Raw genomic sequence first — 17,054 nt, 5'->3', positions numbered from 1 at the left:
ATCAAGCCAATCGGAGATGATTCCTCTATCGTCAGTTCTCTCCCTAATATAAGCCGAAGGAAAATCGATAACGTGCTGTACCAAATACCGCCGTAATAAGGCTAATGCAAGTGAGGGAGCGATCGATCAAACCACGATGCGAAAATCATTCGCGGTGATACTACCGCGCGGAATACATACATTTCATTTCGCGCTATTTCACTGCTTTCGCTAAAATAAATGTTAATTTCGCGATATAAGCGTGTGATGGGGACTGATACGTATATTTTGTCGAGAGTGCCATAATGAGCGCAATGAAATGCTAGGGCCGAAATGTTGTAACATTTTCACTCATTGAATTACGCGGGACAAAGTAATTCGAAGAGGTAATTCTTCGATTAACTCCGCCCACTTACGTCCAAAGAAAAATCAATAAAATCCAGGATTTACTCGCGCGATGTCGACTCACAACCGATACTGCATTACGCACATGCGTGCCGCCGACGCGTCCCGATTTCGCGAACCGACGGCAGCGTCGAGAGATACAAATTCCGCAATTCTTAAACGAGGAGATACGTAAATAATAATAAAAATCCAATTTTACGATGAAATGTTTTAGTGAATAATGCATGACAAAAAATGTTTTAATTGAGAGAGATGTAATTAGGTCACACATTTTTTTTATATAAAACCATGAAGATAGAAAGCAACAGATGTTTCGTTTAAAATTCTCTATGCAAAAATAACTCGCAAAATAAATAATCCGCGAGATAGGTATTATCTTTTCGTCAAGCCAGAATAAAATAAAAACATCTCTTATTGCAATACTCGGTGAAATATCTATAACGATTCAAGATTAATTAAAGAGAAAATATTTAGATATATCACACGTACAAAGTCACACGTACAAAGTTTATTGCTACGACACAAACCTAATTTTTTATTAGAATTTTCTGTTAACTTTATGAATCACTAGACGTCACTTCAACTTTATTTCAAAAAAATGACTTTATTAAAAGATTACTTAATTATTAACTCTCCACGTCTTCATTTATTTATAATTCAATAAAGAATTTTGGATTTTGTTGAAACAAGTGTATGCATGCACTTGTAACAAAATTATTATGTTTGGAATGAAGCTCAGTCTAGTGCTTCACAAAGTTAATTATGCTCAAACAAAAATATATTAAACAATAAAATATTAACACACTTATTCCAATGAAAGATTTTTCACAAGAAAAACGCACAAAAGAACTCAAATTATCGGAAAATTCTCAGAGCGATCGAACGAATTGTTTCACGCGAATTGAATCATTATTATCGCGTCGGCGTAAAATTCCGTTTGTAGAACCCTCAAGGGATAGATAATCGCTCCCTGCGTCACACTTTTCCCCGTACGAGAGAAAAAAAACTTCGCGTATCATTCGTCGCATATCGATGATTTAATTGAAACGTTTATCAATAATGATAGCCGTGATTATTTCGTCAAGTTTAGAAGATAGCGGATTCTTCGCGATGTTGGACAATGCGAAGAAAAAAAAAAGTAGCGCACTTACCGCCGTCGCGCACGCACTTGGTTAAAATGAACTTTTCCGCAAGTAGCAGCTGTATTATAAGTCTTCGATTATTTTCTTACGTAACAAACAAGGTGCGATAGATTATCAGAATATCATCACGTCGGTCGCTTTTATCATATCACTCTCGCCTCCGGTAGCCCTTGATAACGATAAATAGGATTAATGTGTATAGTGCCACGCTCCAAAGCGATTAAACGTGAATTAGTCAGAAAATATTGACGATTGCGGATTCTGCAGAATAACAAACATTGCAAATCACAAACACGGGCATTATTCAGTGTTTACTGAATTCTTAGATAATATGACATGATTTTCTATAATCTTGATTGTGATTAACTTCTTATCTGTATGATTAACTACTTTACCAAGTAATTAATTTACGTCCGGCCGAAATTTTTCTCTATCTTTTTGCTTTTTTATATATTTGTAAATATATGCTGCTGGAGATCTTTAATTAAATTTAATGTTTCAATTTATCGCACTTTCCAATTCAATATACTTTTAAAAATAATTTCTCACAAGGAAAACATTTTTCATGCGTTACTCAATTAATAAAATTATAACTAGACATTAAAAATTGTAAAACAGATATACTTTTTTTATAAATTTCAGTCTTGCTAAGATAAAATAAAAAAAAAAGAGTTTGGATTTGTCCAGATCAATATTAAAAAATACAGAAAGTGGATGCGAGTTATCACGTGTACAAGAAATGGGTCTTTTATCAGTTTTATCGCTGGACGACACTCATTCGTGTACAATTGTGTGACGGTTAAAATGTGATTAGACAGTAATTATTGTACCAGAAGCGTAATTGTCAAGCAAAACAAGGAAACAATTTATTCGTTACGCTCGCGACAAAATTATTCTCAATATGTATTTTAACGAGCGCGCGCAGTTAATCACTCCGAGCCAAACGTGATTTGTAATTACACCCTGCAGCAACTTTTATACGATCCGATTCTTAATTAATCGTCGAATTATATATGAGCGAGAAAGAAACCGAATTATCGGAATAAGTGAATTCACGCGACAAGATATCGATTACACACGTTTTTAGCAAAAACTACGAGCTGTATAAATGTGAATTAATGCTGACATGATTAATGACATTCTTATTTCTCATTTATCTAATGTAAGCAGAACTATGATCCTTCTCTGGAAAAAAAAACAAAAAATTGTTAGGCGAGATTAAGTATTGCCGAGTTAATTCTAAAAGCGTATTGCATCAATATCGATAAATTAACCGTGATAAATTTTAATTTTCTCGCTTTTTTTTATCTATACGTTACAGTAAAAACTATAATCTAAGAAAGTGTGATTGCAATTACTGACACAAGTTTGTTAATCCCGAAATGATGGACACAATTGCTTCCAAAAAGTAAAACAATAAATAATTTATATTTTTATTAATTATACATTCGATAATTGCTAGCGTTATATCCATAAGTACGACGCAAATTAATGAAGTTCGCGAGATGTGCGCGATGACGATTCGCAAATAAATTAAGAGATCTCCCGAACAATTCGCCACGATTGGAAACGCCGAGTTTCTGTTGACACTACTGGCAACTGGGCAAACATAATCACGAGGAAATCACCGACGTATGAGACGACATTATAGAGATTATAATTAAGACTGTGATGAGACATACGTCAGTAATTTTCACGTGATTGTGTTTGCTCATATGTCAGCAGTATCAACTGAAATTGCTTCCAATTGTCTGTAATAGCGAATTGTGTAAATGAGGTTTTAAATATGTAGCTTTGTTTTACTAATTGTCTCATATAAATTACGTCTCGTTATCTTTTAATCTACGACACACAAGTTTGTGTTTATTATTATCTCTATAAATATTACAAGACTCTTGTTTTATTTTAAAACGTTTAAAAAATTTGCTACGAAAGAATTAATTCTGATTAATTTAAAATGAAAAAATCGTGACTCCGTCCTAACAGTATTTATTTTGCATTTATCGAACCATTCTACAAATCTTAATAAAGGACAATAAAAGGACAATATAAACATTGGTAACAATTACACAGCATTAATTACGGAAGAGTACCGTACGTGCTGAAGATGGACACGTGTAAACCTTCAGTTGCATCAATCATGCGAATCACACGTTTCCCCATCGACGGACGTTTCAGCGTCTTCAGCGCCGAGTCAATATATCGATCGGAAAACACTGGCTCGCCAATCAAGAACGTCCTTCTGCTGTACTTACCTAATTAGCCGGATTATCCTTGAACCCCATGGGGGATCCACGTGGACTCGCCCAAAAAAATCGCCTCTCAAGGATTCGATTACGAAGGTGTACTCACGACGAATAAAAAGGCCGACGTGACGCAGACCTGACGATTAAAGCTGCCATCTCCTGGTTTTGCGAATAATGCACAATCCAGCTATCCAATTACCACCGCGAAGAATAGTCGTTACCCTTACCAAGCCAGCTGCGCCTGTTTTTGCTCTGCTACGAACGCAGAGGTTCTCTACACTACGGCGGTTTCCGACGCAAGCTGACGCTGGTTCTTCACTGTATTATCAATCTGGAATATGTAAAAGATCAATGATTTTTTTCTGACGTTCGAAAAAACGTCGAAGAGCTCTTTTTATAAAATTTATTTTGAGCACGCTGTGATAACGAGAATCCGGAGTGATAACTTCCCTTCGAACGGGATGCAGCTTCTCGCATGTATCTACACGGAACGGCATTGGATGATATGATACGTGAAAAAATGTGTGATATTTGTAAAAAAAATAAAAGCACTAGGACGAAAATGGATACAGCGTAGATAGTGTCACGCATGAAACGTAATGAAGTGCATTCATTTTATAGTACACTTACGTCCAACCATTTACAAGATACGCAAAGACGCATACGTCATTAAGACATTCCATTAAAATTTGTAAGCGATAGATCACATAGCTGACTTATCATCAGTTCAACACCGCTCTTATGTTGTTTATAGATTAGATTAATATTTTTCTTTTTTTACGTGGAGATTAACTGAACATAACGTGCCTCGTGGCAATTTTTTTCAAAGAAAAATTACATTGTCTGGATTAGAAAGCTTTTGAAAAATTACCTAATTATTTTAACATATTTAATGTTGAAGACGAACTTTATATGCTCCTAACTTGACACATAATATAGTCCCATCTCAATCATAATAGCACAATTTTTGCTTTGCTTTAAAGTTTCTTTATCGCTCAATTTTTATCTAAGATTTTATAATGCTTATAATTGGTAATTGCTTTAAAATTTTAGCAATATTCCATAATTTTTTCAACAGACAACTACGTGACGCACGTGATATGTTTTCTAATTAATAACGAAAAATACCTACAAAAACAACATTCCATAATTATGAATAATAACTACTGTTGATTCTTGAGTCGGTGAACGTGTTTATAAACTTAAAATATTTTAGAAAAAACAATGAACTAACAACAATATTTATCTAGTTAGGAATGTAATCCGCGTTATTTTCCGTGGAAAAGTTTTAAGCGTGAAATATCTTTCCGCGTAATTCTTACGAAACTTTGAGTTTCGCGGCATCAATTAATGCTTAATATCTTTATTAATTATACAGCGACAAATTATACTTGCCGGATGCGCGCAAAGGCTCGGAACAAGCGTGACAAGTTACTGTTCGCATTACAATAAATACAAAAGTGTCATTCCGCATAAGTTGCAAGGAAATTTAAAATTTTTCGTCTTGCGAGCTTGTTTCCATTGGAAAGTTTTGTTTGATTTTCCTGTGGAAGGATAAATATTACGTCAACACAATTCCATTGATTACTCTCGTGACCGATATCTTTATTGTTGTAAAAGGAAAACGATTTTACTTTATAACTTTCTCGAGTACCGCTGATAGTTTTTCAGACTTGGGAAAAAACCACGATATTATGTCATTCTATTGAGAAATCAACTTATCACAGTAGCACAGGCTCTCTCCGTTCTTTTTATAAATTAAAAGAATTAATTTATTTTCTAATTATTTTCTGTTTCAAATTAATTAAATCGCGTTGAGTTAAGAATTTTGAATAAAATATACATTTATTTCCGATATATTTAAATTTAATAGTTTTTTCAGTCGTAATAAAAACGATTAAATTTTGAATGCAAATAGTCGATGTTTATGTTTCAAATTGCATTTTATATTTTCTAACATTAAATATTTCAATATAATCTTCTTTATTATTAAATTTATGAAGTTTAAAAACAAAGTTTTATTTTAATCATTTCTGTGTGTGTTAACATTAATTTTATATTTATATTTATATTTATATTATATTTATATTTATATTTTATATTTTACATTTATGTTTACTCTTACACGATTAAAGATTAAAAATATGGCTGTATGTGGAACTAAACTTTTCAATATAAAATATTTTATTATTTATTCGATAGCAGAAATGTTTTTGCCATGTGCAATATACATAAGAATTCCCAGAATGTTTCGTAACTCCCCTCTTTTCTATTATTTTTTGACGAAGTAGAGTTTTTTGATATAAATTTTGTGAAATTTTTTGGCACCATTATATTTCAATATAAAATATTTTAAGAATTAAATCTGTCATTTATCTGCCATTTATCAAATCTATGTTAAAATGAAGTTTATTTCAAAATAATTGGAAAGCATGAGAGAGAGAGAGAAAGAGATAGAGAAAATTCGTCGCTCAAATATATTATGGAAAATTTTATTATATATTTATCTATACATTTTTTATATTCATTTTTCATCACGCTATTTCTTATCAAATATCTCTTAAGTAAGATATCTTTTGATTTTTAAAGTTATATTGCAATACGTCTTACACGTACAAATTGCTTCTTAGCGTCTCATTTATGTAATATTTAATTCGATAAAAAACTTATTTGCAATTATATAATTATTCAAAAATTTAGAACTTCTCTTGCAAAAGATTTATGATAGTCACATTTCCTTCTAATCTCGCTGATTAATTTCCGGAAAAATGGCGATAACTTGGTACTTTTTATGATAACTTTGAAGCAATAAAAAAGTTAAATCAATATGCCGATTCAACAATCGTTATTTTATCAGTATGTCTTATTACGAGGAGAAATTCCAGACTTTATAAGTGTGCGTATTATCGTAAGTAAGTTAACGTAAAGTCACGATGACAATTGAATACTGCACAAATTTTATATATGCGCATGAAAATGCGCAGTAATAACTTTTCATTTAAATCACAGACAATTAGCGACAACATGCTTGTCTATTTTAAACTGCAATATAAACACAAACACTTCTGATTATATATTTCGTAAGATTGACAAGCACAAAACTAAAAAATAAAACTAATGATATGCGCAATATACAGAAACATTCGAAGCCTCTTCTTTAATTATAAGTTTTATTCGAATATCTGTCGCGATAAGAATTATAAAAGTATAACAAAAATCTTAATATATAAAGAAAATTATAAATCTCTTTAGAAATAACGCCTATGACCTTTTTATAGTATTTGTGCATAATTTTTTTAGCGACGATTTAATCTTGAGACTACGTCACATGTTGCCGTTTTGCGTCAATTCTCCTACCCCGTTGTTCTAGAATTTAAATGTTAAATGTTACGAGCGAGAGAAATAAGAATTATGACAATAAATCTAAATTAAATCTAAATAAGTCGTAATCTACGTCATATTATTTGCGTCGATACTTTAATCTGTGACCGTTAAATAACTCATCGATAGCCTCAATCATAATCTGTGTTATCGTCGCGAGATACTACTGCGAAAGAAAAATAATACGTAAGACACACCTAAGTAGCACCTGACATTTTCGAGTACAGGTAGCGTTTGCCACTTTAGAACAATGAAATAATGACTCAGTTAATGAAAGTTGCGTTACATTAATTGCATTAGGAAATGTTAAACTTTGCTACAGAAAACTATACAATTTTTATAAATAAGGGAGAGCAATTGTATAAATTTTAGGCAGTGGGAAAAAATGGAAAAGCAAAAATTAATATTACAAAATTTATTAATTTTTCTAATAACATTTTATAATATACATGTAAAATGTTATTTACATCTCTATCAATAATTTTCAAAATTTAATAATAAATTATATCAATACATTATTATGTTTAGTGTGTGATTAATATATTATTATATTGTTTTAATTTAATAATATATTATTATGAATTAGTAAATGGCTATTAAGCTATTAAGCTAAATGGCTATTTTTTATTTTATGTAAGCTCTATACGTAGAATAATCTTTATATAAATAGAAAAGATTACATGTCTTATTGAAAAACTGTTTATTAATTATTTATTTTTGTGATATTAATTTTATTTATAGCTACAGTATAAAAAATTGTTAAAACAAATTCACATATTTCTCTGACAACACTTTAATGTGATAAAAATGTTAATCATGCTCGCATATTTGCGATGCTAAAATAGAATATTTATGCCGTAATCTAAAAAAGATCGTTAGAGAAAAATTTTGTCACGATAATCAATGAATTATTTAATATGAACAAAGGATGGTTCCATGAAGTATTTTTTCTCATTTATGACAGTACACATGCTTAAATAATAATTAACGAAAGAAAAATGTACGGTAATCGAAAATTCGCGTGTTAGGCGAACGTTAATGAGATTGCACGAACAGGAATTATCAAGAACTATCAAGAACATAGAGCAACAATGTGTTGAAGCATGTAGGTTATGGATGAACTACTAAAAAAGAAGATAAGTTATTTATGAGATTTAGCGTTCTTCTCGGCAAAACTTGGATACTTATTCGATGATACGCTACTACTAAGGAAAATAGAAAAGTTTTTCATTGCTCGTTCGCATGTTGCCGCGCACTTCTCTACATCAAGATCTATTTGCAGCTCAGCTGCAGAACAAGAAGCAACGTCTTGAATTATCTACAACCCGATCAATGTTGTTATTATTAAAACAGTAGTTGTAGCAGACGTCAGTGCGAAAATGTTCGCGTTCGTCGCAATGCGCTTCATATATTCGCGGGTTTTGTTCGAGAGCCACCCTGCAGTTCCTCGAGAATTTCCTGGGAGGATTTTCCCTTGGTTTCCGGTATGAAGAAGTACGTGAACGCAGTGGCGGCTACCATTATCGCGGCGAAAATCCAGAACGTCACGTCGGGCCCTAATCCTTCCTTCATCGCCGGGAAGGTTTTCGTTACCAAAAACACCAGCAACCAATTCAGCATCACGGCGAGACCGGAAGCGATCGCTTTGGTTTCCGTAGGAAACAATTCGCCCATCAACATCCACGGTATGGGACCCATTCTGCGCGCAAATATAAAATTATAATAGTTTTTTTTATAGGTTTTAAGCATTGTTGCTATGATTTTTATAATTTTAAAAATATCCACGATTTATATAACGATATTGCAAAACTTACCCAACGGAGAAGGAAATTATAAACAACGTTAGAGATGTGAGCGGCAGCCAACCAAGATTGCTGACGTCACTTTCGTTTGCTTTAAGATTGAAGTAATAACCAAGAGCCACGAGACTGATCGCCATAACACTTGAAGAAAACATTAGCAGCGGCTTTCTGCCGGCACGATCCACGATCAGAGCTGCTACTCCTGACATTACTGTCTGTCAGAAATAATATTTCATATCAGTATTATCATCCACGAAGATTAATAAAATACGAGAAATTATATGCATAATTCACACAAAGTTAGGAACAAATTAAAATTAATTCAAGGAGTTTTTTTTTTAATTCTGACAGTTTCGTCTCAGTAAAATGCTTCTCAATACGTAAAAAGTATAAACATACCTGAACGAGTGCCACGACTATCGAGGCGACTTCCGCAGGCATTGCGCTTCCGGATGCCTTGAAAATGGGGGTCGTATAAAAGATCACCGCATTTATGCCAGACATTTGCTGGAAGAACATGCCGCCGAACGAAGCGAGCAGAGCCATTCTGGACGCTCGGGTGCGTACAAGATCGAATATGCTCGACTTCCTCGCTGCTGCCTGCTCGGTTTCTCGCTGCATCTGCGCGAGTTCCTCGGATGGATCGTAAGACTCTCCTCGGAAAACCGTCAGCGCCGACGTGGCCTCCGGTTTCCGTCTCTCGTTCTAAAAGGATCCAAGATACGTGTAAATTATATTTGACAATATACGAGAGTGCACAATTATAACAACGGAGCATTAATTAGAGGAGCATTAATTAGAGGAGCATTAATTAGAGAAATATCTGACGTACAATTAGCCAAACGGGAGACTCCGGCATCCAAATAAAGGCAGCCAAGAAGCCGACTTCAACGAGGGCGCATATTATAGCGAACACCGTGTAGCTCAGCACAGCTCCGAACACAAAGGCCAATAAGATTCCGACCGTGAGGAATAGCTGGAACATAGCACCGAGAGTGCCTCGAGACGAGATCTCCGCAATTTCGGAGATGTAAGTCGGTACGATGACGCAGGCCGCGCCGACGCCGCTGCCAACTATAAATCGGGCGACGTAGATCAGCCACAGCTTCGAGGAAAATATAATGATCACCCAGGACAAAAGGAACGGCACCGCCAGTGAAAGGAGCGATTTCTTCCGGCCGAGTTTGTCGGCCATCGGTCCGGAAACCAAAGCGCCCAGCATCGCGCCCAAAGCCAACAGCGAGCCTACCCAGGATCCTTCCTCTTCGGTAATATACAACCAGGAATCCACCTCGTACAGCTGAGGCAGCACCGGAGACGTCCAGGCCAAAGCGGTGCCGACGCCGACGGCCATTAAGCAGGCTAAAAGGATTCGAACATAAAACTAATTAGAGAGAAAGCTCCAGAAGCTTTATTAAAAAGGTTATTTGAAACCAAATTTGACTGGGTTTGAAATGGCGAATAGATAACACGAACAATTACTTCTGGATGGAATTTAATCTTAGAATCATGCAAATTACGAAACGGAAAATTATTTCTTTGACAAAGAAACTTAATATATTTGCTTTAATATCGGAGAGTCGGAAATTTAGAAACTTAATATTACATTTATTTCTTGGACATTTTATTTCTTGGAAAACATATATTTGTCTCTCGTGTTTCTTGACGCTTAGACATCTAGGTCAATTTCTGATATGATAAAACACGTATTATCGACTCGCTATTCCACGATAAAAGATACATGGAAAAAATTTCGTAAGCCCCCGGCTATTTTTCGTCGTTTTTTATTTCATTGGAAATTCCCTCCTTAAAACAACTTACGGCGCTATATTTCTTTCATAGAATAAAGCAAACATCCACGTGTGGACGTTATCGTACAATGCAATAATTGTGAAATAAGTGTCTCTCATATTTTGAACACCATGATTCACCATATGCGGTATCTTTAGGAACGATTATTCGCGATAAGAACAGCGGTCGAATTATTATATCGAAATTGTGTCTTAATGATAAAAGCCGCCGTCGCGAATAGACAGTGAAACACTATGACGCGTCGGGGATGAATTAGGTCGATTCGCGGAAAGCAGTCGCACGGCACAGCAAATCCACTGTTCTTTCAAAATCCCGGACTTGTCTCTTGTCGTGTGTCGAAAGTACACCCGTATAAATTACACCGTTGTATTTCGCAAAGCGACAGACGTCTCCATTTCCCCGTCTGAGTGCAAAGTGCGGCACTTGTTTCAATAAAATATTACGATCGTCGCCGAGTTCCAACTCGTAAGAGCGAGATACGAGCTTATTCGGTGAGATTTTGTAATAATGGAAAGCCTGAGACTACGAAGATAGAACCAGAGCTACATATAATTCTGCCAGAAAGTTAAGAAACTTGGAAGACAGTCTGCCAGTGTAATATTGCCTTTTATGATTATACTTGTGCAGACTTTAATTAATATAACAAGCAGACACACGCGTGCGCGCACACATCTAAGATGTGAGTGCATAACGAAGTCAGTGTGTAAATCCACTTTGCTACATTCTAAAACTGAAACTAAAACTACTCTAAAGTTAAGTAGCCGAATTAAAATCTCTTTGTATGTGTAAAATTATAATACAAACTAATTATAAAATTATGCAAACTAATTAGTCATTATACCGTATTAACATTTTAATTAATTAGAATTATATTAATAAAACTCTTTGCGATAAATTATCAAAAATGATACGTAACATAATCGTTTAGTAACGTTGGAACAAGCTTTTTCACGTGATTTTCAAATGCGAATTTAATTTCCTGTTTTATTACATAAATTACGTAGATAAATTAGCTATAAATGAAAACCAAGTGCCAATTTTGTGATAATACACATTCGTTCACTATATATCATTATTTATTTAATTGATTTATTAGAGAGATAATTTTCAATAATTAAAATAATTATTTATTAATAAGCACATCTGTTAATAAAATTTTCTGTCTGCCAAAAGGAATAAATAAGGCTTAACCATATTATCGTTTTTTTTTTGTTTTTTGTTAAGGAGTCCGAGCTTTTGATAGATAAGAGAACGAAATTTTTTAAGTAGATTCTGCGGATAACGTAATATTTTTTTGCAGACTGTATCAAGATATATTCTGTTTTTCGCATTTGCGGTTTGATGGTCTTTTTATCTTTGCTTTTAATCTAATTATTTCACAAATAACAGAGAAATAATACAACAATTTTATTTCACAGTAATGCAATTTCTAGAATATTACATAAAATTAATTAAAAATGGCATATTAATCAATTATAGTTAGACAATAAATTTATTCGCATTTATGAAACTTAAAATTTGTTTCTTTCAATCAGATTAACTAATTATGAAATTGATAGCGCATGATAATGATAGCATAATGATTATCTCATCAGTTCGACGCGTATAATGTACATGTAATAATTTGATATTTGAACAAACGATTATTTTGTGACGAAAATAGCTAGCTGACTTTTAAAAACAAATGTTTGAAATAAAGAAATCTACTAATCTTGTAACTAAAAGATAAAGTTAACAATTTATGAAATTTTATAACTTTCTATTATTTTTGCAATTAAAAATTTCTCTTTTATTAAACTCTAATTGTGCTATTTTGCTAACATAATTATTTTTTCTGCTATCTTTAATTAATAATTAAACTGATATTACTCGTTTATTACCGACCTTTAAACTTTTGCATTCAATAAATAGAGATACATATTTTTGCGAAAATATATAAAAATGATACATATTTTTTTATTAATTAATTAAATTTCTACTTGTTATCGTTTAAAAAAAAGTATTTTTTTGAATGAAAAATGTGGATAAAAATATAAAATGCAATATATAATGCAATAATAATGCCAAATATTTTAATATTGGATATCTTCTATATTAGAAACATTCGAATTAAAAACTAAATTGCACAAATGCAGAAACCATATTAAACATTATTAATGATTTATATAATTTGATTCATTTGCTTTATTTGCTACATTTGCTACATGCAACTGGATATGGGTAATGTGTCACACGCTCTTCGAATAATATGTCAATTCGTAAAGGTAAATTCAATTCGTTCAACGTAAACAATGAAAATGGAATCTAAATATGATCATTGCGTTTGATACGGACTGTTTATTAAAGAGCTGATGCGCGTAACCAATTTAAATGTACATGCATCGCATTTCAAATACGAGTAAAGTACCATTAAATGATGTATTAATCGTAATGTTTAAACAAATAATCAGGAGAATACGATATAAATTTATCATAATTTCCACCCCGTGATAAATTCCACGCTTCCTCCGACCAACCATACACCTAATTCATAAAATATCACGAAGAAAGTACAACGACGAACACTAATGTACAGCGCGTAGTTGTATTGAAATACCGGAAATAGATGCGAGGTACTGCCACAGCTTCCTGCCTTCCTGGCGCGTGGAAACGCCACTAATCATCCCGGTGCCCTCCATTTTCTCTGACGATTAGATTACTCTTTCCAGAATATTAATGCGAAGATTGACACTCAGCGACGGTATCGTCGTCCCGCAATCACCCTTAACACGTCTTTTTCTGCTCGATTTTTCGCCGCAAATGACGTCGCAGTTCACTAACGATGAGGAAGAGATGCTAGGTACATTTCGAACAACGCGAAACACTCGTACGAAAGCGAATGGACGGTCCGTTATCAAAGGTGTCGTATATTACCGACCGTCATTATCTAGTCACCATTATCACTAATCTACCGCTTATCTTGCACGGGAGATTGAAATAAAAAAAAATGTCGAAATCATGATAGATAGAGATCGACAGAGCGCCATGCGACGTCGAAAATCGGAGAAAACGCGCGACATCGACACGCGGAATATTGCCGCGGAAATCTCCGACGTGAAATCGCTTTGATATCTCGCCTCCGGCACATTTCCCTATTTTATATAGAATAGAGAAGAATTAGAAATTCTTTAGATCGCTCGATCTCCGTTTTTTCCATAATATCCTGATAAGTCAGAGTAGGACTGAATGTGAGAATTAAATTCCAGTATATAAAGAAAGTTTTCTCGTGGAATGTTTAATACTTTAACAAGAAAAGTACACAATAATCACTCATAATTAATTTTTATTTACAAAAACTAAGAAAATAGAGAGAGAGAGAGATCTCTCGAGAGAGAGAGAGAGAGAGAGAGAGAGAATGTACATACGATAACAAAAAAAATATTTATCTATCAAATATTGGTTGATCCTATATTGATAAAACTATTTTTGACGTTGATATAACAGAGTTTATCACATAATCTAGTATTTTTTTTAGGAATCAAGATTTCTCTCACGCATTCTTTGCGACAAAATCCTCATTAATCTGCAGAGCTGATAAAAATTGTATTAGGAATAGCAGTCTTGTCAAGAGATTTACAGTTTGTTACTTTCGCAATAGTTTATTTTGCTTGTGCAAAGACGTGCTTTGAAATGAAATAACTTTCGATTCCAATTTCACGTTCGTTTTGATCTTGTTTCAAACAACAAAATTTTTTCAAACCATTCTTTGTCGACTTTATTGATTTTCATTAATCTGTAAAATACTAAAATACAACTGAAAATCATGCCAGAGATGATTTTTTGCTAAGAAATTTACAATTCGTTACTTTTGTAATAGTTTCTTTTACTGTGACATACGCACAGTACAAAAATATTATTTATTATTAAAATTTGCACGTGCTCTACGTAAAATATTACTCGTTAAAATGGCTTTTACGAATAACAAGCTAACAAATTTATATAGGGCAAATCAAAATATTATGCGAGATGATGTATATGTTTGATCTTCTCATTAAAAACAGAAAATGTGCAAGCGGCAAATAATAATTATTTTATTCGACAACGAGTAAAATTTACAACATAAATATATGCGCATTTGGTTTTATGAGCTATTTAATAAACAAATGCATGTAACAAAATCGGAAATTGTCAAGCCACATGTATAACGAAAGCGTTCAATTTTCACAAAATGAAAAACATTCAACACGAAAAATATTCGACGGATTTGCAAAGAGGGAGAAAGAGAGAGAGAAAGAGAAAGAAATAAAAACTCCGCTCCAAATGTGGTCGCTTACTTTTAGCGGAGCGCTTTGCCTCCAGTCGTGTGACAGACACTTCAATCCGATTTCAATCGCTGGCAGTGCGCAGTTCTCGATTTTCCCCGCCGTCGCGTCGGATTTCACGTTCAACACACGTTCTCCACCTTTTCCATCCTTCGCATGCTCCCCTTCGCATATCCGGACAGAAACAGGTCATCGACGTAAATTATTGCATTCCCCTGGCGAGAAACGCAGCTGGATGTACCTGAAAAGCGCCAAGTCGCGAACTCGCTGAACTTTATTATGCCATCCCGCGCATTTCATTTTCTAGACCATTATTAAGATTTTTCTCTCCGCTCTCTTTTTTCCCTTAGCTGTCATTTTTCTATTTCAATCTAAAAAATGTTGACGCGTCGTGTTCGCGCTGCAAAAATTACTTTTGCATCGAAAATTGCTTCCTTCTTACGTAATGATTATACGAAACGCGTCTTATCTCGGAAAAATAGACGAGTTGAAAAGACTAGCAATGCAGATAGTGACATTATCTAAAACCAATTACAAGTTGCCGTGGAGGCATGCAAGACACAAAGAGATTGTAATACAGAAAAAATATAAGCAAAAAATATTGTAAAATTCGTGGAAATCGCTGATATAACGTTACAAGAACATTCAGGAACAATCATTATTCATTGTACATTAAATCGCTCGTAATACCTATAAAATGCTTTTTAATATATAAATCAAGATACACTAATCTCATTAACTGTTTTATCGGAACTTTTAAGCTGGGTTGAGTGAAAATGTAATATTGCAGTTTTATAATTTAAAAACGTGCTTAAAATTATTGCAATCTAAGCCCCCATATCTGAAGTCCCTCTATCTTCACAAAATTTCCGACTGATATAATTTAACACGATAAAAATTTCATTGCAATACATAATTGTAAACACAGAGAACGTATTATCCAATTATCATTAAGGTTATCATTATCAGTTACTCATTCTCCAATGCAGAATTTTAAGAAATCTCGAGCGACGTTTGAGGAAATTTTCTTATCAAATTAATTTATTATTAACGCTCGATTATGTTCGACGCAGTTGGCGAAATCTTCGAATCTTACAATACATTTAACAATCAGGTCAATCTATCGTAGAATATATTATTATAGTACGTAACAAAATTATTCGTGCCAGAAACTTTTGTCGCGCAACTTGTCACTTAATGAACATAAATTAAATCGTTCACACACAGAGCAGAACAGTAACCGCGCTGTCAGTCACTGCAACGTGGATTAACGTGGCATCATATTGTCGAGGGTAAATTTTCAGTGACACGCATTTCTCTGATAAATCACACACTGTATCGAAAATCCCGGAAATACTTAATGAAGAACAATTTATTATCCTTACATTTCCCACAAATGTGACAATGTTTCTAAATCCAAATAATACCGCGTCACTTTACTGTAATTTTACGGTACATTAAAATATGGTTATTTAATAAAGGTTTAAAAGGAAAAGGATTGATAGATTGTAAATTAAAAAAAAATTTTTTTACATAAAATTATAATAAATATCATTTTATATGTTATAATAATCATTAAAGATTTGCTATCATAAAGTTTTCTATCTAATTTGAAGTGAGTATTAAATTCTCCAGCGCTCAATAAGAATTGCAGTAAAATCACGCCGACATATCAGTTCTATTTGATCGATATCGAAGCGCGATTGTATTTTATCTGCTCGCGGTGAAAACGGCAGATATCTACGTATATGACGTTGCATCTAAGAAGCTGTATACCTTATCGCGATTTTCTAAGCAAAGAGTATACTTCGAGATTTGTTTAGTGATTAAATCTTTTTTTTTTCAATGCTACCTAATCACGCTACGAGAGCAAATAGATCACTTTACTGCAATTATCAAAATAAAAATGCATTTGCGGCAACAAGAGCTTTTCCAGAAAAAAGCCGTGATTTCGATACCTTTTAACTAACTTTGCTTTAATAATAT

The 17,054-nt window shown here is 33.5% G+C and overlaps 2 protein-coding genes across 4 annotated transcripts in view; one reads left to right on the top strand and one right to left on the bottom strand.

Moving 5' to 3' along the window:
- Nucleotides 1-17,054, top strand: part of LOC105679131 (serine/threonine-protein kinase 32A) — a 72,654-nt gene that overhangs the window by 17,266 nt on the left and 38,334 nt on the right. The window lies entirely within an intron of this gene.
- LOC105679181 (facilitated trehalose transporter Tret1) lies at nt 7,737-13,460 on the bottom strand. Its single transcript, XM_012379067.2, has 5 exons — nt 13,364-13,460; nt 9,788-10,317; nt 9,355-9,660; nt 8,968-9,170; nt 7,737-8,852 (listed from the first exon to the last, which is right to left on the bottom strand). The coding sequence occupies exons 1-5, from the start codon at nt 13,443-13,445 to the stop codon at nt 8,558-8,560; spliced, it is 1,416 nt and encodes a 471-aa protein (XP_012234490.1). The 5' UTR covers nt 13,446-13,460; the 3' UTR covers nt 7,737-8,557.

This window comes from Linepithema humile, chromosome 2 (genome assembly GCF_040581485.1).
Source record: "Linepithema humile isolate Giens D197 chromosome 2, Lhum_UNIL_v1.0, whole genome shotgun sequence".
Lineage (NCBI taxonomy): Eukaryota > Metazoa > Arthropoda > Insecta > Hymenoptera > Formicidae > Linepithema > Linepithema humile.
This window is presented reverse-complemented; position numbering and strand designations above follow the sequence as displayed.